Source organism: Enhydra lutris, unplaced genomic scaffold (assembly GCF_002288905.1).
Source record: "Enhydra lutris kenyoni isolate GAN:26980312 unplaced genomic scaffold, ASM228890v2 scaffoldscaffold85, whole genome shotgun sequence".
Lineage (NCBI taxonomy): Eukaryota > Metazoa > Chordata > Mammalia > Carnivora > Mustelidae > Enhydra > Enhydra lutris.
Genome location: NW_019154169.1, coordinates 6,308,351 through 6,332,997, shown reverse-complemented (window position 1 = coordinate 6,332,997; position 24,647 = coordinate 6,308,351). Strand labels below are relative to the sequence as shown.

The following is a 24,647-nucleotide window of genomic DNA, read 5'->3' as shown; positions in this document are numbered from 1 at the left end:
AAATAAGAAATGCAAACATACACATACTCTGTAAAAAAGTGACTACTTAAAGAGAGCACAAAAAAACACCAATTTACCTGAGCCATGGTTTTTAGCGCTGCAAGAAATGATCAATCCTCCTCTGGATTCCTAGCTTAGAGAAGCACAGAGTCTGAAAAAGGCAGAGCTGGAGAGAAGAAAACAGAACCATGAGACCATGCTTTTTGCAAAGCTCCAAATAAGTAAGTTAGAATTATCTTTCTTGCTCTCTTCTTCCTGTCTCTAGCTCCTGTCACCAAAAGATACTCTATGGGAGACGTACAGGTGGTGGTTATTACCCTGATCAAACTCAATGCTCTCTATATACAAAACGATAATATTTAGAACAATTTATCTACCATTTCTGAAATAAAATATATAGATAATATGACACATTTATATACACTATGCCAAAAATGGAGATAATGATCAACTGTTACATGCTTTTATATGCTTTTTTACATGCTGTTATATGCTTTACAACTACTTGAACAAATTCAGATTTATAAGATGACAATATTCAAGAAAGCATTTTTTTAAGTGCTATGTTTTAAATTTTAATTCCAGTATAGTTAACATAAAGTGTTATATTAGTTTCAGGTGTACAATATACTGATTAGACAATTTTATATATTACTCAGTGCTCATCATGGTAAGTGTACTCTTAATCCTCTTCACCTATTTTACACATAATCCCACCCACCTCCCCTCTAGTAACCAATGGTTTGTTCTGTATAGTTAGGAGCCTGTTTCTTGGTTTGTCTATTTTTTCTTTGTTTTGTTTCTTAAATTCCACATGAGTGAAATCATATGGTATTTGTCTTTCTCTAATTTCATTTAACATTATACTCTCTAAATCTATCCATGTTGTTGTAAATGGCAATATTTCACTCTTTCTTAACGGCTGAGTAATATTCCATTACATACACATATATATATATATATGAACATATACTACCTTTTCTTTATCCATTCATCTATCAATGGACACTTGGGCTGTTTCCATAATTTGGCTATTATTAATAATGCAATAAACAAGGGATGCATAAATCTTGTCAAATTAGTGTTTTCATATTCTTTGGGTAAGTACCCATAGTGGAATTACTGGATAATATGGTAGTATCTTGGCTATTGTAAATAATGCTGCTATAGGAGTACATGTATCCCTTTGAATTAGTGTTTTGGTATTCTTTGGGTAAATACCCAGTTACGCAACTGCTGGATTGTAGGGTAGTTCTTTTTTTTAATTGACATATAATGTATTATTCGTTTCAGGGGTACAGGTCTATGAATCATCGGTCTTACCACCCAGCACTCACCACAACACATACCCTCCCCAATGTCCATCATCCAAGTACCCCATCCTCCTAACCCCCTCCCCTCCAGCAACCCTATTTGTTTCCTAAGATTAAAAGTTGGGATTATAGGGTAGTTCTAGTTGTAACTTTTAAAGGAAACTTCATACTGTTTTCCAGCGTGGCACCACCAGTTTGCATTCCCATAAACAATGCACGAGGGTTCCTTTTTCTCTACACCCTCGCTAACACTTGTTTCCTGTGTTTTCTATTTTAGCTATCCTGACAGGTGTGAAGTGATACCTCCGTGTGGTTTCAACTTGCATATCCCTGATGATGAGGGATGTTGAGCATCTCTTCATGTGTCAGTTGGCCATCTGTAAATCTTCTTCAGAGAAATGTCTGTTCATGTCTTCTGATCATTTTTTAATTGGACTATTTGGTTTTTCTGTTGAATTGTGTAAGTTGTCTATATATTTTGGATACTAACCCTTTATCACATTTGTCATTTGAGAAGATATTTGCAATATCTTCTTTTAGTTTTGGTGTTTCCTTGGCTGTGCTGAAGCTTTTTATTCTAAAGTAATCTCAATATTTTATTTTTGCTTTTGCTTCCCGTCTCAGGAGACATATATAAAAACGTGTTGCTATGGCTGATGTCAGTGTAATCACTGTCTGTGCTCTCTTCTATGATTTTTATGGTTTCAGGTCTCACATTTAGGTTATTAACTAATTTTTAAATTTTTGTGTATCATGTAAGACATTGGTCTAGTTTCATTCTTTTGTATGCAGCTGTCCAATTTTCCAAGCACCATTTGTTGAAGAGATTTTTTCCATTGCATATTCTTGTCTTTTTTTTGTCCAAGACTAATTGACTTATAATTGTGGGTTTATATCCAGGCCCTCTATTCTGTTCCACTGATCTGTTTTTCTGCCAGTACCACATTTTACATAGATTACTACAGCTTTGTAGTATATATTGATACCCAGAATTGTGACACCTCCAGCTTTGTTCTTCTTTCTCAAGATGGCTTTGGCTAATGGAGGTCTTTTGTGGTTCCATATAAATCTAAGGAAATGCTGTTGTATTTTTTTTTTTTTAAGATATTATTTGTCAGAGAGAGAGGGAGAGAGAGCGAGCACAGGCAGACAGAATGGCAGGCAGAGGCAGAGGGAGAAGCAGGCTCCCCGCTGAGCAAGGAGCCCGATGTGGGACTCGATCCCAGGACGCCGGGATCATGACCTGAGCCGAAGGCAGCTGCTTAACCAACTGAGCCACCCAGGCGTCCCAATGCTGTTGTATTTTGATAGGGATTGCCTTAAATCTGTAGTTTGGGGACACCTGGGTGGCTCAGACAGTTGAGTGTATGACTCTTGGATTTGGCTCAGGTCATTATCTCAGGTTCCCGGGAGGGAGCCCCACATCAGGCTTCATGCTCAATAGGGAGTCTGCTTGAGGATTCTCTCTTCCTCTGTCCTCCTCTGACTTGGGTACTCTCTCAAAATAAATAAATCAATAATTTTTAAAAATCTGTAGACTGCTCTGGACAGTATGGACATTTTAACAATATTTGTTCTTTCCATTCATGAGCATGGAATATCTTTCCATTTGTGTTGTCTTCAATTTTTTTTTCATCAATTTTAAGTTTCTGGAGTACAGATCTGTCACCTCCTTGGTGAAGTTTTTTTCCTAGATATTTTATTCTTTTTGGTACAATTGTAAATAGGACTGTTTTCTTCACTTTCTGCAGCTTCATTATTAGTGTATAAAAATGCAACAGATTTCTGGGGTGCCTGGGTGGCTCAGTGGTTAAACCTCTGCCTTTGGCTCGGGTCGTGGTCCCGGGGTCCTGGGATCCAGCCCCGCGTTGGGCTCCCTGCTCGGTGGGAGCCTGCTTCCCTTCCTCTTTCTCTCTGCCTGCCTCTCTGCCTACTTATGAACTCTCTCTCTGTCAAATAAATAAATAAATAATCCTGAAAAAAAAATGCAACAGATTTCTGTATATTGATTTTGTATCCTCTGACTTTACTAAATTCATATATCAGTCTAGTAGTTTTCTGATGGAGTCTTCCAGGTTTTCTATATATAATATCATATCATCTATAAATAGTGGAAGTTTTACTTCTTCCTTGCCAATTTGGATGTCTTTTATTTCTTTTTGCTGTCTGATTGCCATGGCTAGGACTTCCAGTATTATGTTGAATAAAAGTGGTGAGAGTGGACCTCCTTGTCTTATTCCTGATCTTACCAGAAAAGTTGCCAGTTTTTGCCATTGAGTATGCTGGGTGTGGGTTTTTCACATTTGACTTTTATTATGTTAAGGATTGTTTCCTCTAAACCAACTTTGCTGAAGGTTTTTATCATGAATGGGTATTACACTGTCACATGCTTTTCCCACATCTATTGAAATGATTATATGGCATTTATCCTTGGTCTTATTGATATGATGTATGATGTTGATTAATTCGTGAATATTGAACATCCCATGAATCCAGGGAATAAATCCTAGTGGATCACAGTGAACAATTTTTTTAATATATTGTTGGATCCGGTTTGCTACTAGTTTGTTGAAGAATTTTACACCTATGTTCAACAGAGATATGAGCCTGTAGTTCTCTTTTTTTGAAAGGTGTCTTTATCTGGTTTTGGTATCAGGGTAATGCTGGCCTCACAGAATGAACCTGGAAGTTTTCCTTCCTCTTCTGTGTTCTGGGATAGTTTGAGAACAGCTTTAAACTCTTCTTTGGTAGAATTTACCTGTGAAGCCATCTGGTCCTGGACTTCTGTTTATTGGGAGTTTTTTGATTACTGATTCAGTTTCATTACTGGCAACCAGTCTATTCAAATTTTGTTTCTTCCTGATTCAGTTTGGGGAGCTTTTATGTTTCTAGGAATTTCTCATTTCTTCTAAGTTATCCAATTTGTTGGCATATAATTTTTCATAATATTCTCTTACAATTCTTTATATTTCTGTGGTGTCAGTTATTTCTCTTCTTTCATTTCTGATTTTGTTGAATTGTCTCATTTTTTCTTTTTGATGAGTCTAAATATCTATTAGTTTTGTTGCTCTATTCAAAGAACTGGCTCCTAGTTTCACTGTTTTTTTAATTTTTTTTTTTTAGTTTCTATTTCATTTATTTGTGCTCTAATCTTTATTATTTCCTTCCCTCTACAGGTTTGGGGTTTTGTTTGTTCTTTTTCTAGCTGTGTTAAGTGTAACTTTAGGTTTTTTATTTAAGATTTTCCTTGCTTCTTGAGTTAGGTTGTATTGCTATAAAATTCCCTCTTAGAACAGCTCTTGCTTCATTGCAAGGATTCTAGATCATTGTATTTTCATTTTCATTTGTCCCCATGTTTTTTTTTTTTAATTTCCTCTTTGATTTCTTGCTTGACCCATTCATTGTTTAGTAGCATGTTATCTAATCTCCACATATTTGTGGTCTTTCCAGATTTTTTTCCTATGGTTGATATTAGTTTAATAGCACTCTGGTTAGAAAAACTGCATGGTAGGACTTCAATCTTTTTAATATATTGAGACTTGTTTTGGGGCCTAGTATGACCTATTCTGGAAAATATTCCTTGTACACTTGAAAAGAATGTGTATTCTGCTGTTTTAAGATGGAATGTTATGAATATATCATTTGATCCACCTGGTCCAATGTGTCTTCCAAAGCCACTGTTTCCTTGTTGATTTTTTTTTTTTGCGGGGGGATGATCTATTGATTTAAGTGGGATGATAAAGTCTATTATTGTATTACTATCAATTACTTCCTTTTCCTTTATGTTTGTTATCAGCTGCTTCATGTATTTGGGTGCCCCCAAGTTTGGTGTGTTAAGTAATTACAACTGGTATATATTCTTGTTGCATTGTTCCTTTTTTTTTTTTTTTAAGATTTTATTTATTTGACAGACAGAGATCACAAGTAGGCAGAGAGGCAGGTGGTGGGGGGGGGGGAAGCAGGCTCCCCACGGAGCAGAGAGCCTAATGCGGGGCTCAATCCCAGTACCCTGGGATCATGACCCGAGCCGAAAGCAGAGGCTTTAACCCACTGAGCCACCCAGGCACCCCAGCATTGTTCCTTTTATTACCAGTGTCCTTTGTCTCTTTATACAGTCTTTGTTTTTTTAATACCTATCTTGTCCTACGTAAGTATTACTACTTATATAGTTCTTTTCACTACTGTATTACTACTTATAGAAGTTCTTTTCACTTCCATTTGCATGATAACTGCTTTTCTATCCCTTCACTTAAAAAAAAAAAGAAGATTTTACAGAGATATTATGCACCTGAGCAAGAGTGAGTGGAAGGAGGTGCAGAGGGGGTGGAGAGGTGGGGGAGGAGAGGGACTAGCAGACTCCATGATGAGTGTGGAGCCTGATGTGGGGCTCAATCCCACAACTCTGAGATTGTGACCTGAGCCAAAACCAAGAGGCAGGACACTCAAGTGATGAAGCCACCCACATGGCCCTCTATCCCTTCACTTTCAATCTGCATGTGTCTTTAGGTCTGAAATGAATCTCTTGTGGGCAGCATATAGATGGATTCTGCTTTTTTTTATTCATTCCATCATCCTACATCTTCTGATTGCAGCATTTAGTATGTGTACAAAGTAATTATTGAATGGTATGTCCTTACTGCCATTTCATTACTTTTTTTTTTTTAAGAAGATTTTACTTATTATTTGAGAGAGGGCGGGGGGCATGAGAAGATAGAGGTCAGTGGGAGAAGCAGACTCCATGTCAAGCAGGGAGCCCAATGTGGGACTTGATCCCGGGACTCCAGGATCATGACCCAAGCTGAAGGCAGTCACTTAACCAACTGAGCCACCCAGGTGCCCTCATTACTTGTTAATGATTGTTTTTGTAGGTCTCTGTTCCTTTCTTCTCTTGTTCTCTTCTCTCATTGTTGGGTTTCTTTAGTGATATACTTGGATTCCTTCCTCTTTAGTTTTTGCATATCCATTACTGGTTTTTTATTTTGGTTACCATTAGCTTTGTATATAACATCTTCTGAATATAGTGGTCTATTTAAGTTGATGGTTGCTTAAGTGTGAACACATTCTTTACTCCTTCCCCTCCCATTTTATGTGTATGCTGTCATACTTTACATCCTTTTCTTTTGTGAATCCCCTGATTTTTATAGATATACTTATTTTTACTGCTTTTATTCTTCCTACTTTCTTATTCCTACTTATGGTCTTTCCTTTCCACTTAAATAGTCTCTTATAGCATTTCACGTGACTGGTTTAGTGGACATGAATTTCTTTAATTTTTGTCTGCTATTCTGAATGATAGCTCTGCCAGACAGTATTCTTAACTGCAGGATTTTCATTTAGTACTCTGTATACATCATCGCACTCCCTCCTGGCCTGCTGAAAAATCAGCTGATGGCCTATACGAGCCTTTTCCCTCATGTGTAACTGGTTTCTTTTTTCTTGCTGCTTTTAAAATTCTCTCTTTATCACTACTTTTTGCCATTTGGATTACCATGTGTCTTGGTGTGGACTGCCATGTGTTGATTTTGTTAGAGGTTCTCTGTGCCTGCTGGATCTGGATTTCTGTTTCCTCTCCCAGATTTGGCAAGTTTCTGCCATTGTTTCTTCAAATACAACTTCTGCCTCCTTTTTTCTCTTCTTCTACAGGATCCCTGTAGTGTGAATGTTATTCACACTTAATGGTTATGCTCAGTTTCTCTATTTTCACTTTTTATTATTATTTTCTCTTTTATTCAGCTTGACTGCTTTCCACTATTCTGTCCTCTGTTTTTCTGTTTCATCTAGACTACCGTTGACTCCACCTGATGTATTTTTTTAAAATATTTTATTTATTTATTTGACAGAGAGAAAGAACACAAGTAGGCAGAGGGAGGCAGAGAGAGGGGAGAATCAGGCTTCCCGCTGAGTAGAGAGCCCAACAGAGGGCCCGATCCCAAGACCCTGAGATCATGATCCGAGCCAAAGACAGAGGCTTAACCCACTGAGCCACGCAATCACCCATCACCTTATGTATTTTTAAGTTATTGAGTTCTCTATCTCTGGTTCTTTTTTATGTTTTCTATGTCTTTGTTAAGAGTCTCAGTGAAGTCCTCCATTCTTTTCTCAAGTCCAGAGAGTATCTTTATGACCATTACTCTAAATTCTCTATCAGGTATATATTATTTATCTCCATTTAATTTAGTTCTCCTGCTGTGATTGTGTCCTGTTCTTTCATTTGGGACATACTCTTCTGCCTCCTCATTTTGTCTAACTCTCTGTGTCTGTTCTATATGTTAGGAAAATCAGCTACATCTCCTGCTCTGGAAAATAGTGGCCTTATGAAGAATTCCTGTAATACCCTGCAGTGCAATGTCCCCTGATCACCAGAACCTGGCACTTCAGGAATATCCTTTATGTGTGTTGCATGCTGTTCCCCGCTTTGTAGCTGAGCCACTTTTGCCTTCAGTTCAGTTGTCTGCAATGTCTTTCTGCCTGTTGTGTGTAAAGTTTGGTTCCTGCACTGTTTGTGGGCCAGAATGGGGCTGCACTGGGCTTAAGTTGAGTCACATCGGGCATTTGCCAGAGCCAAAGTAGCACCAAACTGCAGGGCACATTCCATGTGTTGTCCCCTAAGAAGCTTTCATTGGTGGGTAGGGCCTGCAGTCAGACCAGATGTCTATACCCAACCCCCAGCTGGAGCTGCAGTTGGACTGTGGTGTGTGGTTACCTTCCCCTCTCCCCTGAGTAGGGAGTCACACTGGAGTGGTTGCTGGCCCATGTCAAGGATGTTTGCACACTGCCAAGCTTGTGGCACCACTCTGGATATGCTATAGTCTGGCATATTGGAAGAACAGGTCTGCAGGAGTATGCATGTGTGTTGCCGGGTGTTAGCAAATTTTGCACAGGTCTATGAGAAGAGACCCAGAGCAGAGGCTTGGCTATAAGGGGTGGATCTGCAGAAGGGCGCAGGGGCACAGTCACCATTAGCAAGTTATGTAGCAAATACCACTGATGCACTGGTTCCCATAAGCATCTGTGTGTCTAGGCTGGGGGATGGAGAAGGAAAATGGTGCCTGCAAGTTCTTTTGTTTGTGGAGATGACTCCCAATGATCCCTGCCCCTCCAGCACAAGTTCTGAGATCAGGAAACAAATCTCTCTCCCATATACCCCAGGCATTTTTGAAACTGCTGCTTCTATGCTGCACCTCTGTGGGGCTGTTTGTTGTGCTATCTCTTTAAGGGCAGGGACTCAGTTTTCTCACCCTCCCAGCTCTCCCAGAGCCAAGCCTACTGATTTTTAAAGTTCCAGGTGTTAAGCCCCACTGTTTGCAAGAACTCATGAAATCCAAAGCCAAATACTAAGGGGATTTGTGCCTGAGGCTCCCATGCCTGGGGTGCTTGGTGTGAGGATCTGTTTGTTATCTCCTCTACATGCTTGCAGTGTCCCTCCCTCCTGCAGACAGTCCTGTGGGTCCACTTAGCTCCCAACTGCATCCCTACACTCCTACACACTTTAGTGTGGCCTATTCCTTACATTTAGCTACGGAGAGTCTGTTCTACCAGTCTTCAGGCCATTTTTTGGCTCATTTTTACTGATGTACTTGTCATCTAGTTTGTATCCATGAGACGAGGTGAGCTTAGGGTCCTCCTAATCTGGCATCTTCCCCAGAAGTCTTGAACTAAGTATTGTTGACAACTTTTATTTATATTTGACATTTTGAAATAAAGTCTATATATGTGTATATGTATGTATGCATATGTATGTTTGTGTGTGATGTGTTTGGGTATGCACAGGCTCAATGAAATCCATTATCTACAAATGTAGGCTTCTGCAAGTATGGGATACTGGCAAGGAAAATATCACAAGCAGTGTTGATATCAGTGCTGTGACTTTAAAAGTCACAGTACATTTCTAAATAAAACAAAGTACAGTCTTTTCTCAATCATTCTCAAGCACTCCTGGAAGATTAAGAGTAAAACCATGCAATAATAGTAACATAGATAAATTCAGCAGTTTGTAGAAATCATGCAAAAAATAATGCTTTATGTGAGAAGTTCTAGACCCAGATTATTATAAACACATTTTTTCCCCCAGCTATGGTCTTCCATTTTGCAGGTCATAGATCAATCATTTGCTGTGTACTGCAGAGCATCTAGATTAGAAGTTAGCCAACTACTGCCCACCAACTATTTTTATAAATAAAGCTTTATTGGAACGCATCTACACTCAGTTGTTAATAAATTATCTTTGCCTACTTTCAAACTAAAGTGGCAAAGTTGAATAACTGCAACAGAGACCATGTGGCCCAGATATCTTAGTATTTACTGTCTATCCCTTTATAGAAAAGTCATCTACCCTATAATCAGGATGCATTACATCAGTCCTTCAATAGCCAGATGACTTAACCCTCAACTCAGTTATTTTAACATTCAAAAGCATGCAGATGTATTTCTAAAACATCCTCCAGGGAGAACCATTGCCCCAAATATATGATATAGATATTCAATAAACATTTAATTAAAAATTCTACTTCTTCCAGATGTGGAAGTTCAATAGGTAATTGCGCCCATCTTAACAACTAAAAATACTTCAGATAAGATAAAAAAAAAAATCACATTGGGGCACCTGGGTGGCTCAGTGGGTTAAGCCTCTGCCTTTAGCTTGGGTCATGGTCCAGGGTCCTGGGATTGAGCCCCGTATTGGGCTCTCTGCTCAGCGGGGAGCCTGCTTCCCCCTCTCTCTCTGCCTCTCTGCCTACTTGTGATCTCTCTGTCAAATAAATAAATAAATAAATAAAATCTTTAAAAAAAAAAAACCCAAAAGATAAAAAATCAGTCTCCTTTAAATTCATCTCAGAGCTAAAGACACAAGGAAATTTAAATGAACTATAAAATGTGCCAAGCACTTCTTAAGAGATACTTGGGAAGTTCCTGTCCACAGCAGGGATTAAACTAAATGGTAATTCCTTTAAAAGTAAATAGTCCAGCCATTCCAATTAAAAGACAATGTCAAGACAAGAAAAAAAGCAAGTTTCAACTATATGTTCTTTACAAGAAATGTACTTTAAATATGAAGACACAGATGAGTAAAGTTGTGGAAGAAGATATATCATACAAATACTAAGCATTAAGAAAATCTGTGTACCTGTATTAATATAAGACAACAGACAAATGAAAAGATATTCAATATCACTGATCATCAGGGAAATACAAATCAAAACTACAATGACATATCACCTCATACCTGTCAGAATGGCCAACATCAACAATACTAGAAACATTAGGTGTTGGCTAGGATGTGGTTAAAGGGGAACCCCTGTGCACTGTTGGTGGAAATTCAAAGTGGTATACAGCCACTCTGGAAAACAGTATGGAGGTTCCTCAGAAAGTTAAAAATAGAACAACCCTATGACTTTTGCAATTGCACTACTAGCTATTTATCCAAATGATACAAAAATACTAATTCAAAGGGATACATGCACCCTGATGTTTTATAACAGCATTACCAACAATAGCCAAATTATGGAAATAGCCCAAGTATCCATCCACTGATGAATGGATAAAGATGTGGTATATATACACAATGGAGTATCACTCAGCTATAAAAAGAATGAAATCTTGCCATCTGCAACAACATGGATGGAGCTAGAGGGTATTATCCTAAATGAAATAAGTCAGTCAAAGAAAGACAAATACCATATGATTTCACCCATATGTGTAATTTAAGACACAAAACAAACAAAGAGAACAAAAAAAGGGAGGTAAACCAAGAAACAAATTCTTTGCTTTTTTCACAGAGAAAGAGATCACAGGTAGGCAGAGAAGAAGGCAGAGAGAGAGAAGGAAGAGAGGGAAGCAGGCTCCCCGCTGAGCAGAGAGCCCAATGAGGGACTTGATCCCAGGACCCTGAGATCATGTCCCGAGCCGAAAGCAGAGGCTTAACCCACTGAGCCATCCACGTGTCCCCAAGAAACAGATTTTTAACTGTAAAGAACAAACTAATAGTTACCAGAAGTGAGGTGAGTGGGAAGACTGATAAAACAAGTGATAGGGATTAAGGAGGGCCTTTGCTGAAATGAACATCAGGTGTTGTATGGAAGTGCTGAATCACTATATTGTACACCTGAAACTAATATTACACTGTATGTTAACTAACTGGAATTTAAAAACTTAAAAAACAAAGAAGAATATAAAATGGCAGAGGAAAGACATACCATACAAATACTAAGCAAAAGAAAGCCTATGTACTTGTATTAATATAAGACAAAACAGAGATCAAAACAAAGACTAATACAAGAGACAAAGAGGATAAATTCATTAAGAAGACACAGAAATCCTGGGACGCCTGGGTGGCTCAGTTGGTTAAGCAGCTGCCTTCGGCTCAGGTCATGATCCCAGAGTCCTGGGATCGGGTCCCACATCGGGCTCCTTGCTCATCAGGGAGCCTGCTTCTCCCTCTGCCTGCCATTCTGTCTGCCTGTGCTTGCTCTCTCTCCCTCTCTCTCTCTGACAAATAAATAAATAAAAAAATAAAATCTAAAAAAAAAAAAAAAAGAAGACACAGAAATCCTAATTGTGTAGAGATTTAACAGCAAAGCACCGAAATATATGAAGCAAAAACTAAGAGAACTAAAGGAAGAAATGGACAAATCCACAATCAGATTTGGAAATTTTAGCATCTTTCTCTTAGCAACTAACAAAACAAGTAGATAAAAATAGCAGTAACGATATAGAGGATTTATACACAACACTATCAAGTACCTTGACAGAACTGATAATGCACCCCATTGTCAAGAATACCACACCAAACTGTCAAAAGATGAGCTGAAAAATGGCTGAACTGCCAGTTGTCAAAAAAACTAAGACAACAATCCAAAATGAAACAGTCAAGCTTTGAATCAGTTACTAATCACTTAGTACAAAAAGAAGCTAACCCAAAGAAAGCAACGGCTCCCCCACTGTTCCATGTTCCCCCATGGAACAGTACCTAGAGAGGGTCAGATGGATCAGCACAGATACAGGGAATCATTTCACTGCCAATGGAGTACCAGACAAAAGGTTTCACCCACCTCAAGGACCAGGGCCACAGAATCCAAAAGGCACCAAATCAGAGGAAGTAAAGAGGATCCCATAGATCACAGATGAACAATCTGAGTATTAATAAGAACAATAACTGCTATGGATAAAACATATCAAATATATTTAAATCTTCAAATTCATGATAATAATTTAAAAGAAAAACACAGGATGAACTTTGGAAGATGCTGAAAAATAATAAGTAAAAGCAAGCTTTTATCCTAATTTTTTAAAATGTGCTATACTTTAGAATAACCAAGACATTGATGAGAGGATGGTTCCCTTTACACAAGTATTCCAACTAATAATTGCTGAAGAAACAAGAGAATTAGAGAATCATTTTGTGGGACGCCTGGGTGGCTCAGTAGGTTAAATGTCTGCCTTCTGCTCAGGTCATGATCCCAGGGCCCTGGGACTGAGCTGCAATCAGGCACCTGCTCAGCAGGGAGTCTGCTTCTCCCTTTCCCTCTGCCATTCCCTCTGCTTGTGCTCTCTCTCATTCTCACTCTCTCTCTCTCAGATAAATAAATAGAATCTTAAAAAATATATATCATTTTGAACTCTGATAAAATAATAAATTCCAAGTAAAGACAACCAATGGCTACTAAAATCACATAAAGGAAAACAACCTAATGTTATGCAGCATTCACCATTAAGTATGAAAGATTAGTGCAAAGCAAACAAGCAAAGCCACACACACAAAAAAACCCTGAACCTGATCAAACCTCTAGAATTAAATACCAGTTTAGAAGAAACACAGGAACATGTAAAATGACACCACACATATACAACCAACAGAATCCAGAATATGGGTAGCTCTATAAGAAAACTGCTTCTGGAATAAACTGCAAGAAAAGAAAAAGAAAGATTAAGAAGCATATCACACTATTACACTAAATAGATATTGTTTGGATCTTAATTCTAATAAATATTTATGGACAATGGGAGAAATGTGAACACTGACTTGTTATTTCATAACATTAAAGTATTAAAGGTGGGTTTTTTTTTTTTAATAGTGATGATATTGTGGTTCTCCATTACCCAAGTTAAAAAAAAAAAAAAGGTCTTAGTTTATCTTTTTATTGTTAAATATTCTTTTTTCTCAGAATTTATTGAGACTTGTGGTTTAAAGATTTTATTTATTTATTTGAGAGAGAGGGAGTGGGAGAGAGAATCTGAAGGAGACTCCAAGCTGAGCTCAGAGCCAGACACAGGGCTCAATCCCATGACCACAAGATCATAACCTGAGCCAATACCAAGAGTCAGACATTTAACCGACTGAACCACCCGGAGGCCCCATGGTTGTATTTTTTTAAGTAAAAATGTTCTTATCATTTAGATGCACATACTAAAATATTTGTGGATGAAATACATATCTAGAATTTACATCAAAATAACCCATTTTTTTGCTGGGGAGAGGGAGCAGTGGATCTATAGATGAAACATGTTTAGTTACAAATGTATATTTGTTGAAGCACAGGGATGGGTAGGGTACATGGGGAAGCATTATACTTCTTAGTTTCATACATGCTTGAATTTTTCTATAAGAAGTAGTTTTAGAAAAGGAAAGACTTTACGGGTGCCTGGGTGGCTCAGTGGTTTAAAGCCTCTGCCTTCAGCTCAGGTCATGATCTCAAGGTCCTGGGATCGAGTCCCGCATCGGGCTCTCTGCTCAGCGGGGCGCCTGCCTCCTCCTCTCTCTGCCTGCCTCTCTGCCTACTTGTGATCTGTCTCTGTCAAAGAAATAAATAAAATTTTTAAAAAAAGACTTTAAATTAAAGATAGATTCCATATATGAACCATGATTCAGTCTAAAGGAGTTTTTTCGAGTAATTGTTATTTTCTTCTTTCTTTTGTATTTCCTAAGTCATAACAACAAACATGTACTACTTTGATATCAGAAAACAAGGAAATAATAGCTTTGTGAAATTTTAAGAAAGGACATGCAATGGCTAAAAAAAGTCTCAATAAATTCTGAGAAAAAATAATATTTAAAAATAAAAAGATAGGGGCGCCTGGGTGGCTCAGTGGGTTAAAGCCTTTGCCTTCGGCTCAGGTCATGATCCCAGGGTCCTGGGATCGAGCCCCGCGTCGGGCTCTCTGCTCAGCAGGGAGCCTGCTTCCCTTCCTCTCTCTCTGCCTGCCTCTGCCTACTTGTGATCTCTGTCAAATAAATAAATAAAATCTTAAAAAAAAATTAAAAAAAAATAAAAAGATAAACTCTAAGACCTCTTTTTAACTTGGGTAATGGAGAAAAAGATGGGGAAAGGGAAAAATAAGGAAATGCACCCATTTCATTATTATTTGAGAGATGTGATTCAGGTAGAATTTGTACTAGAAACATTAAAATAAACTAAAAGTAGGCCACTTCTAGAAATTTGCCCCAAAGATAAACATCTACATATAGAAACCACATACATTGTTATTGATTGCTGTATTATATAATGGCAAAATACTGGGGGAAAAAACCAAATGCCCACTCACAGAAGACTAGGTGAATAAACTAATACACCCATACAACAGAATAGATAATTATAAAACAGAGTAAGAACAATCTCTGTAGGCTGCTAAGAATGTTCTCCAGGATACATTAAACACATGAGAAAGGGGCGCCTGGGTGGCTCAGTGGGTTGAGCCGCTGCCTTCGGCTCGGGTCATGATCTCGGGGTCCTGGGATCGAGTCCTGCATCGGGCTCTCTGCTTGGCGGGGAGCCTGCTTCCCTCCCTCTCTCTGCCTGCCTCTCTGCCTACTTGTGATCTCTCTCTGTCAAATAAATAAATAAAATCTTTTAAAAAAAATTAAAAAAAAAATAAACACATGAGAAAAAAAAAGGTATAGTGTAGTGTACACAGAATACTCCCTTTTAGTTAGGAATGGAGACGTAAAAAATAAATGTATACATGTATGTGTACCTATGTATACATGCAAACACATACACATAAACATATGTCATTTAAAAGAAAAATAGAAGAATACACCAAATAAAAGTACTGGTAGTTATTACCTATACAGAGAAAAAGGAAACAGGTTGAAGGGGATAGGAATGAACATTGGCCTCCTCTGAATTCACCTTTGTTCTGTAGTTTTGATTTTGGAGATAAGTAAATATTTTACATAATTTTAAAATGAAATTAAATCAAAGTCAGGAAAACACAATCACTAAAAGTAAAAAGCAAGATGAAACAAATGAGCCTAACTGTAGGACAGGTCATATTCTATGAATTTCAAGAAGTCTTCATTGTTTTTCTGTATTCACATAATTGGTAAAAATATTGGTATTGTTAGTTTGAAGCTCTCTCCCAATTCAAAAGAAGGGAGAAAAGAAGGAAAAGGGCATAGGGAACAGATGGGACAAGATGATGGATTTGACCCAAACCACATCAATGATCACACTAAATATAAATGGTATATTTAATATAATATAAATTGTATATAATATAAATATAAATGGTCTATTTATACTTTAATTGTAAGAGAAATTGTCAACTGGATAAACACAAGATCCAATGAAACGCCGCCGACAAGAAATGCACTCCAACATCAGAACATAAACAGTTTAAAAATAAAAGAATAGTAAAAGATATTTCATGCTAACACAATGAAAAGAAAGTTGGACTGGTAACATTAAATATCAGACAAAGTAGATGCTCAGAGCAAAGACTACTACCAGGAATAAAGAAGACCACTTCATAATGACGAAGGGATCAATTCACCAACAGCACATATTACCTAAAACTTTTACGTACCTAATAACAGAGCTTCAAAATATATGAAGGAGAAACTTAAAGAAATTACGAGGAGAAAGAAATAAATGCAACAGACAGAAAATCAGTAAAGGTACTATAGAGGATTTCAACAACACTATCAACCTATACCTAAGTGACATTTATGGAACGCTCCATCCAACAACAGCAGAATACAGTCTTTTCAAGTGCACACCAAACATTTACTAAGATAGACCACACATTTTGGGTCACAAACCTACTCTTAAATTTTAAAGGACTCAAGTCATAAATAGTATATTCTCTGAACACAATGGAATGAAATTAGAAATCAGTAACAAAAAGATCTCTGGAAGATCCTCATAATACCTGAAAACTAAATAAGATATTTTTTTTTAAAGATTTTATTTATTTATTTGACAGACAGAGATCACAAGTAGGCAGAGAGGCAGGCAGAGAGAGAGAGGAGGAAGCAGGCTCCCCGCAGAGCAGAGAGCCCGACGTGGGGCTCGATCCCAGGACCCTGGGATCATGACCTGAGCCGAAGGCAGAGGCCCAACCCACTGAGCCACCCAGGCACCCCAAATAAGATATTTCTAAATAAACCATAAATCAAAGAGGAAATCAAAAGGAAAATCAAAAAGGAATTCAAACTGATGTCAGAATAAATAAGATTGGCAAGTGAAAACTTTTTTTTTTTTTTTTTTAAGATTTTATTTATTTGACAGATGGAGATCACAAGTAGGTAGAGGGGCAGGCAGAGAGAGAGGGGGAAGCAGGCTCCCTGCTGAGCAGAGAGCCCGACACGGGGCTCGATCCCAGGACCTCGGGATCATGACCTGAGCTGAAGGCAGAGGCTAAACCCACTGAGCCACCCAGGCGCACCAAGTGAAAACTTTTAAGCTGGGCCTATGATGGTTCATTATACTTTTGTGTAGTTTGAAAACTACCAAACAGGGGCACCTGGGTGGTTTTGTTGATTAAATGTCAGGCTCTTGATTTAGGCTCAGGTCATGACTTCAGGGTCATGAATTCAAGTCCCGCCTCATGTTCTGCACTGGGCATGGAGCCTGCTGAAGATTCTCTCTCTTCCTCTTCCCCTTCCTCCATACCCCGTGCCTCCCACTCTTTCTTTAAAAAAAAAAAGAAAAGAAAAGAAAAAAGAATGCTGCTGTGTCAGAAATAACACAATATCATCTCCTATTTAAATTAACGAGTCTCAAATCCATTCTTCCTCAATTTAACCACTGTTGGGAAGTATCTCTCTCAATTAACTGCACATATTCCTTGCTCCCAATCTACAGAAAACTGTTTTGCTACCTCCATCATTTGAGAAAGCTTAACTAGGAAAGAGAAAACAAAGATTCCTATGTCCTGAAAAAATAAAGGCATTTAGGGAAACAAAGAGGAAACATCTACTCACCTTGGACTTTGCTTTTGAATGTACGACAGCCATTTTTTCCTTCTCTGGACTCTACTCTCAGGAAAAGAAAATGGAATCATAAGATAGTACATCCTTCTTAGGATATACTCTAAATTAGAACACATGCTCTTACCCACCCAGCCCCCCAAACTATCCCTCATTTACCCTGGAGGAAAGTTAGAGAGAAGAACAATTGGCACAATTGTGTATTCTGTTTTAGAAAGAAGGTCCAAGACTCCAGCTGTCTGGGGCCAGAATTTACTGCTGGATTCAAAACTGTCCACTGGAGACAGAGCACTACCAGTTCTAAAGTATGTGACTGACTCCTCTGGCACATTCTCTAGAAGTATTCCTACTCCCCCATTATATTTCCATATAGCCTGTTTTGAAGGTGCAATCAGCTCTAATCTTGTCAAGAACAGGTCTGTGACTTAAAAATAGCTCAGTCTTCATTCAGGGTCTCAAATTCCTGACATCTTTCCTTCCTATCACCTTTCTGCATTCAAAATTCTTAAGACTGTAAGGTGAGAGGACACCTGGAAGCCAAAAGGAAACCTACATCTACAATCCCAGTGTGAACTAAGAACCAATACAGGCCATGTGTATAGGCCATGTATGAAGAGGGATCACTGAGGTCAGAAGAGAAAGAAGTCAAGTTCTGTAAGGACAAAACCAAAGGGACTCAGTCCCATAATGAACCCCCAAAATACAAAAACCCAATTTTATCTCTATACCTCACTAAACTCCCATAAGATCATAGACTATAAAATATACAAATTGACTAGACAAAGTCACATACACTTCCGTGGTCACACAGCCAGAGTCACAATCGCCAAATTAATATTACATCCTCAGACCACCTCTTATCTTAAACAAAATCCAATCATAAACAGAGCATACACACAAGGACTCAAGCACATCCAAGCACCCTGTCAGGGATACACCAGGCCAAAAACAGCATTTCACAGCAGCACTTTTACTATCTTCACACAGTCATGAAAGCGACACACTCACAGTCCCAACAGTCACACATATGGCATACCCACAGCCATCCAATCAGAAAAATGCAACTAAGTACCAGATCAAAGAAATAAGTGGGGTCACAGCAACACTCTCATAACACCTTAAAGTCACAAACTTCAGTGATACACACAATACACAGTCGCATACACAACCTCAAAGTGACCCAAGTACATCCAAAAACCCTGTCACAAGAGCACTGTCGCACAGCTCACAGTCACAAGCAACCCCCCGGTCACATACAAGGTACACACACAATCACCGTCACATAGGCACATTCCCAGTCAGTTAAGCACGCGGTCACAAACACATTGTCACAGCAGTATTACTACATCCTCAGAGTCACGACTCACCCTCACACAAACGCTTGCACACAAAACCACAGTCGCACACGTTCATTCGCCTACATCAGTGGCAGGCAGGCTGGCTCACAGCACAAAACGGCTGGAGACCAACATACACGCAATCCCAGCGACCCTTCCGCCACGACATTCCCGACATCCTCACCTCGACTGAAGGTGCGGTTCAGGATCCAGGATCTGGCGCCCGGGGTCCAAGCCCAATTTGGGGTTCGCCCGCCCAGCCGGAGCCGAGCCAAGCTCCTCCACAGACGCTGCCCTCCCCACGCGAGGTCCCCAAATCGCGCGAACAAACGGAAATGAAGCCGCACTGGGGACGCGGTGGCTCTGGGAAATGTAGTCCAACGCCCGGAAGGTTGTAGCCTGGCGGGCCAGGACGCTGAGATGGCCAGTTTACTAAACCTCCGCGAGATTCCGGGACTCCGCGGCTAAAATGCGCTCGCGCAACGGCTGCGCCGCGGGTGTTCCTGGGAGTGCCCGTCTGCGCTCAGTGCGCAGGCGTCAGGCGCGCGCTGCTGGAGCGGTTGGGGTCTGAGACTGCAGTTGCGGAGAGTCGTTCCCGGGTCTTATCAGATCTGGAGAAGGTGGGACGGACCCTCAGGCTGGCATGTGCGGGGGAGGAGCTGGGGCTGAGGCGGGGACTAGCCGGAGCCTCGGACTCGCAGAGACCTCCTCCCTGCCAGGCCAGGCCCTTTTTGTGTGTGTGTGTGAGATAACGCGAGACGGTTACAGGCTGACTGGGAGGCCCTCGGCGGCTGTGTGTGTGGTTGTATTTCCGTATTTCTGAGTGCGATTCTACATGCCGTTGGGTGTGAGGTGGCTTGTACTGGAAGCTGCCTGGTAATGACATAACTGTGGGATTGTCTGACGGAGGAAGGGACCTCTGCTGTTGCGGTTTGTTCTGTGTTCATAATTGAGGGTGGTTGCGTGACTGGTAATGACTAGTGACTTTTTGTGTTATGCAATTGTGCTCTTTTCGTGCCTCTATTTCGGTGTCTGTAGAAGATTGACTCCCAGGAGAGCGGGAGGTCCTCCTGGTGGATGGTCAAGTTGTTTCTTTCTTGGACACTAATTTGATTTGGGGGGGGGGGGGGGGGGTTAATCAGTTCATCTGGCGAATAATTTATTTTTTAAAGATTTTATTTATTTGTTAGCACAAGTTGGCAGAGCGGCAGGCAAGGGAGAGGAGAAGCAGGCTCCCCGCATAGCAAGGAGCCCAACATGGGGCTCAGTCCCAGGAATCAGGACCAGAGCGGAAGGCAGACACTTAACTGACTGAGCCACCCAGGCGCCCATATCTGGCAAATAATTTAGACATGATTTTTCTTTTTTTTTCTAAAGATTTTATTTTTAATTCATTTGACACAGAGAGAGACCACAAGTAGGCAGAGCAGCAGGCAGAGAGAGGGGGAAGCAGGCTCCCCTCAGAGAGCAGAGAACCCAATGCAGGGCTGAATCCCAGGACCCTGAGATCATGACCTGAGCTGAAGGCAGAGGCTTTAACCCACTGCGCCACCCAGGCGCCCCTTAGACTTGAGTTTTCTATCGGATAAAGTATACATGTTATGGGGAAGAATGCAAAATCAACAGTTTTGTTTGTTTTCAAGAAACATGATTTCAAAGTCAGGCCTAGCTTAACTCCTTTTTCCTCCGGCACAGCCGGGCAAAGCAGGCACCCACTGTATTATGGGAGCATTACTGGGTAAGTTTGAAAGGCCATTGACTAATAAAATAGTTAAATAACTTTATACATGAGAAGATTTTACCTTGGCTAATGGAGAGAAAAATAAAGCTCTTGGTTTTAGCTCAGGTCATGATCTCATGGGTTGTGGGATGGAGACCTGTATCAGGCTCCAGGAGAGTCAGCTTGAGGATTCTCTCCCTCTTCCCCTCCCCCACACAGGCACAGGTGCATGTGTGTACTCTTTCTTTAAAATAAGTAAATCTTTAAAAAAAAAATCTTCTCTATACCAAGGTCATAATTTTAGTTTTCTATATTCTTATTCAAGTTTTGCCTTACACATTTTTTTGGGGGGGGGGTCATAAAACCTCTTAGAATCCATCTCTTTCTGTAAGACAAAGGAGGGGTGTAATTTTTGTGCGTGTGTACACACCAGTTGTCTCACATTATGAAAAGGCTATCCTTTCCCCTCTTAGCAAGAGTCATAAATTAAGTTGTCATGTATATATGGAACTGGGTGCCACCCAGGTGCCCCTAAAAATAATCTGGTTTTTGCAGTTATTGTATATAGTATACTTTTCTAAATGTATGCACTAAAGTTTGTAAATTTTTTGTCCAGGTCTTCTATAATCATACTTGTTTTTGTCTCTTAAATGTAAGTTACTAAAAGAAATATGTGATATCTCCCACTATGGCTGTAATGTTGTTTTTCCTTGTAGTTTCAGTAATTTTGGCTTAAATGTATGTATTTTTAGTAACACATAAGTTTAGATTTATATAAATTATTGTAGATTTAAATATTTCATTTTGTGCTGATCTTTTTTTTTTTTTAAAGATTTTATTTATTTGAGAGAGAATGAGAGAGAGAGCATGAGAGAGAAGAAGGTCAGAGGGAGAAGCAGACTCCCCAAAGAGCTGGGAGCCTGATGCGGGACTCGATCCTGGAAGTCCGGGATCATGACCTGAGCCGAAGGCAGTCGCCCAACCAACTGAGCCACCCAGACGCCCTGTGCTGATCTTTTTATAATGCTTTTATTTAAAGTCTAATTTTACACAATATTAATATAGCTACGTCAACTTTCTTCTGATTAGTATTTTGACTGATATTTTTTCTGCTTCCTCATTTTGAGCCTTTCTGTATAATTATTTTAATGTGTATCTTGACAATAGCATATAATTAGATTTTATTCAGTCATTTAATGACATATTTGTATTTATTTCTACCATTTTATCACATTATTATGTGACATATTACATATGTTATATGTAACTTTTTAATGTTTTCATTCCCCTCCCCCCCATTATTCCTTCTTTAAATTGTTCTCCTCTCCCATTTTTTATGTCCTCTTTTGGAAGGTATATATTCTGTTTGCATTATCTCAGTGACTTTGCAAAATCTTTAATTTAGCAGGACATACTTAAGTTATCAAAGTCTAAACTTACAATTTTTCCTGCCCAGTAGTATAATGATGTTAGAATACACTGATCATCGCTTCTACCAAGTTAAATGCTATTATTGTGGTATATTTTAGTTATATGTGTGTGTATCCATGCACACATGTGCATATATGCATGTGAGTGTACTTTTATTTCCATTTATTTTATACTGAACTGATTCCTAGGCCACAAGTTTTTGTTTCTTCAGTTTCTTCTAAGATATCTTTTTCTTCTGTGCAACCTCCTCTTCTGTTTTAGGAACAATCTCCTCTTTCAGTAAGGATCATCTCAGTGTGGCAGGGAGAACTCATGTATAGATTAATCCAAATACGAGCTCTATAAATTCTGCACCTGGATGTGCTTAATGACCAGAGAAGCTACATTTAAATCCTTAAGTCCAACATTATTCTCTGCATTTTTAAGCATGTGCAATAATTCAGTACTCTTTTTAGGCCACAAAACCTGTGTCCAGCCTCACTGTTTGGCCTAGGTACACCTACCAACTCCACCATTGTTGTGACAGAATGGCACATGTTGCTTCTGTAAAGTGACATCCTCTAGAGATTTGGTGGCTTTGCAGATAATGCATACCCTTGATGGCCCCTGATATGCATACCCTTGATGGCAGTTTCACCAGTTAAGAACGTCAACACAAAGATTTGAACTTTTTTTTTAAGATTTTATTTATTTATTTGACAGAGAGACAGCGAGAGAAGGAACACAAGCAGGGGGAGCAGGAGAAGGAAAAGCAGGCTCCCTACTGAGCAGGGAGCCCAATGCAGGGCTTGATCCCAGGATCCTGAAATCATGACCTGAGCTGAAGGCAGACACTTAACAACTGAACCACCCAGGCACCCCAGAGATTTGAGCTTTCAATTTGCATGACTTTGTGGGGTTTTCTGGGTCAAGTGAATAGGTAATAGGTCAAGTGAATAGTAATTTTCAGAGATCACTTCAGGCCACTTACAGGAAGAGGACGAAAATCCCCTCATTCTTAGAAGAGATTTTCACTGAATACAGAATGATGGGTTGATAGTTTGTTTGTTTTTTTTTTTTAATTTTCACCAACATTTTCTTAGGAAAATTTCCATAGAAAATGATAAGAATTATACAATGAATACCATGTATTTACCACCTAGATACTATAATTAATACTTTGCTATATTCGCTTTATCATCTAGTTAGCTATCTGTCCAGCCTGGTTTTCATCCACAAATTGGTCCATTTTTTTAAAATGTATTTCAGAGTAAGTTGCAGACATCAGTATATTTCACTCCTAAACACTTAAGCATGCATACTACTAGCTAAAGTTCAACATTTTGTTGCAGTTTTTTTTTTTTTTTAAGATTTTATTTATTTATTTGACATAGAGAGATCACAAGTAGACAGAGAGGCAGGCAGAGAGAGAGAGAGGAGGAAGCAGGCTCCTTGCCGAGCAGAGAGCCTGATGCGGGGCTTGATCCCAGGACCCTGAGACCATGACCGGAGCTGAAGCAGAGGTTTTAACCCACTGAGCCACCCAGGCGCCCCTTGTTGCAGTTTTTAAGGTAAGATTTATAAACAGTGAACTACACTTACCTTAAATTTATCATTTGAAGAATGTTGACAAATTAATACATTTGTGCAAACCAAAATCCTATCAAAGAAAAATACCATCACACCAGAAAGTTCCCTCAGGCTCCTTCCCAGTCAGTTCCCCAGTATAACATTGTTAAAATTCATCCGTGTTGTGATATGTTTGTGTATTTATGATATATCTAAACAGTTCTTATTACAGAGTTGGATTCCATTGTATGGCTATATCAGAGTTTCTTTATCCGTTCTCCTCTTGATGGGCTAATGGGATATTTCCAGGTGTTTTGCTATTATAATGCAGTTATAAACATTCTTGGATGTGTCTTTTATGAAGGTATTTTTTCATATCTTTTGGATAAACAACTAGGAGCAGAATTGTTTGGACATGGTATATAGGTATAAGTTCAGTTTTATAAGTTTCTGCCAGAACTTTATCCAAAATAGTTGTACCATTTTACACTCCCAACAACATATGCATGAGAGTTCGTTTCCCTACATTTTCACCAACATTCAGTGCTGTCATTCTGGATGTGTATCTCATATCCAGATGACAATACCATGTGTCATAGTGGTTTTAATTGGCATTTCCCTAATGACTACTGATGTTGACCACTTTTTTTTGCGCTTATTAGCCATTTGAACATTTCCTCTGCTCAAATTTTCTGTCCATTTTTAATTGATCGTATTTTCATTGTTGAGTTATATAAATTCTAATATATCCTAGACATCAGTCCTCTGTCAGACAAATGCTTTGTGAATATTTTTCCTAGCATTTGGATTTGCTGGTCATTTTTTAATAGTGTCTTCTGATGAGCAAAAGGCTTTTTTAATAAAGTTTAATTTATTAGTTTTTTTCTTTTATAGTTACTGCTGTGACTTAAGAAACTTGTCTGCTGCCAAGTTTGAAAAATATTTAAAGAGTTACCTATGTTTTTTTCTGAAAGCTTTGTAATGGCAGTTTTTTATATTAGGAGTAGGACTTATTTTTTTGATTTTTTTAAAAAGATTTTATTTATCCATTTGACAGAGATCACAAGTAGGCAGAGAGGCAGGCAGAGAGAAAG

At 39.0% G+C, this 24,647-nt stretch overlaps 2 protein-coding genes across 2 annotated transcripts in view; one reads left to right on the top strand and one right to left on the bottom strand.

Annotated features, from left to right (window-relative positions):
• Positions 1 to 19,095, bottom strand: part of LOC111161455 (zinc finger protein 420) — a 44,807-nt gene extending 25,712 nt beyond the window's left edge. The window contains exons 1-3 of the mRNA XM_022525120.1: positions 19,039 to 19,095; positions 17,512 to 17,562; positions 78 to 166 (exon numbers count right to left, since the gene is read on the bottom strand). Coding sequence (XP_022380828.1) covers positions 78 to 86 — 9 coding nt within the window. The 5' untranslated portion in view covers positions 87 to 166; positions 17,512 to 17,562; positions 19,039 to 19,095. The remainder of the gene's footprint in view (positions 1 to 77; positions 167 to 17,511; positions 17,563 to 19,038) is intronic.
• Positions 1 to 24,647, top strand: part of LOC111161453 (zinc finger protein 527) — a 511,863-nt gene that overhangs the window by 345,421 nt on the left and 141,795 nt on the right. The gene's annotated exons all lie outside the window — the stretch shown is intronic.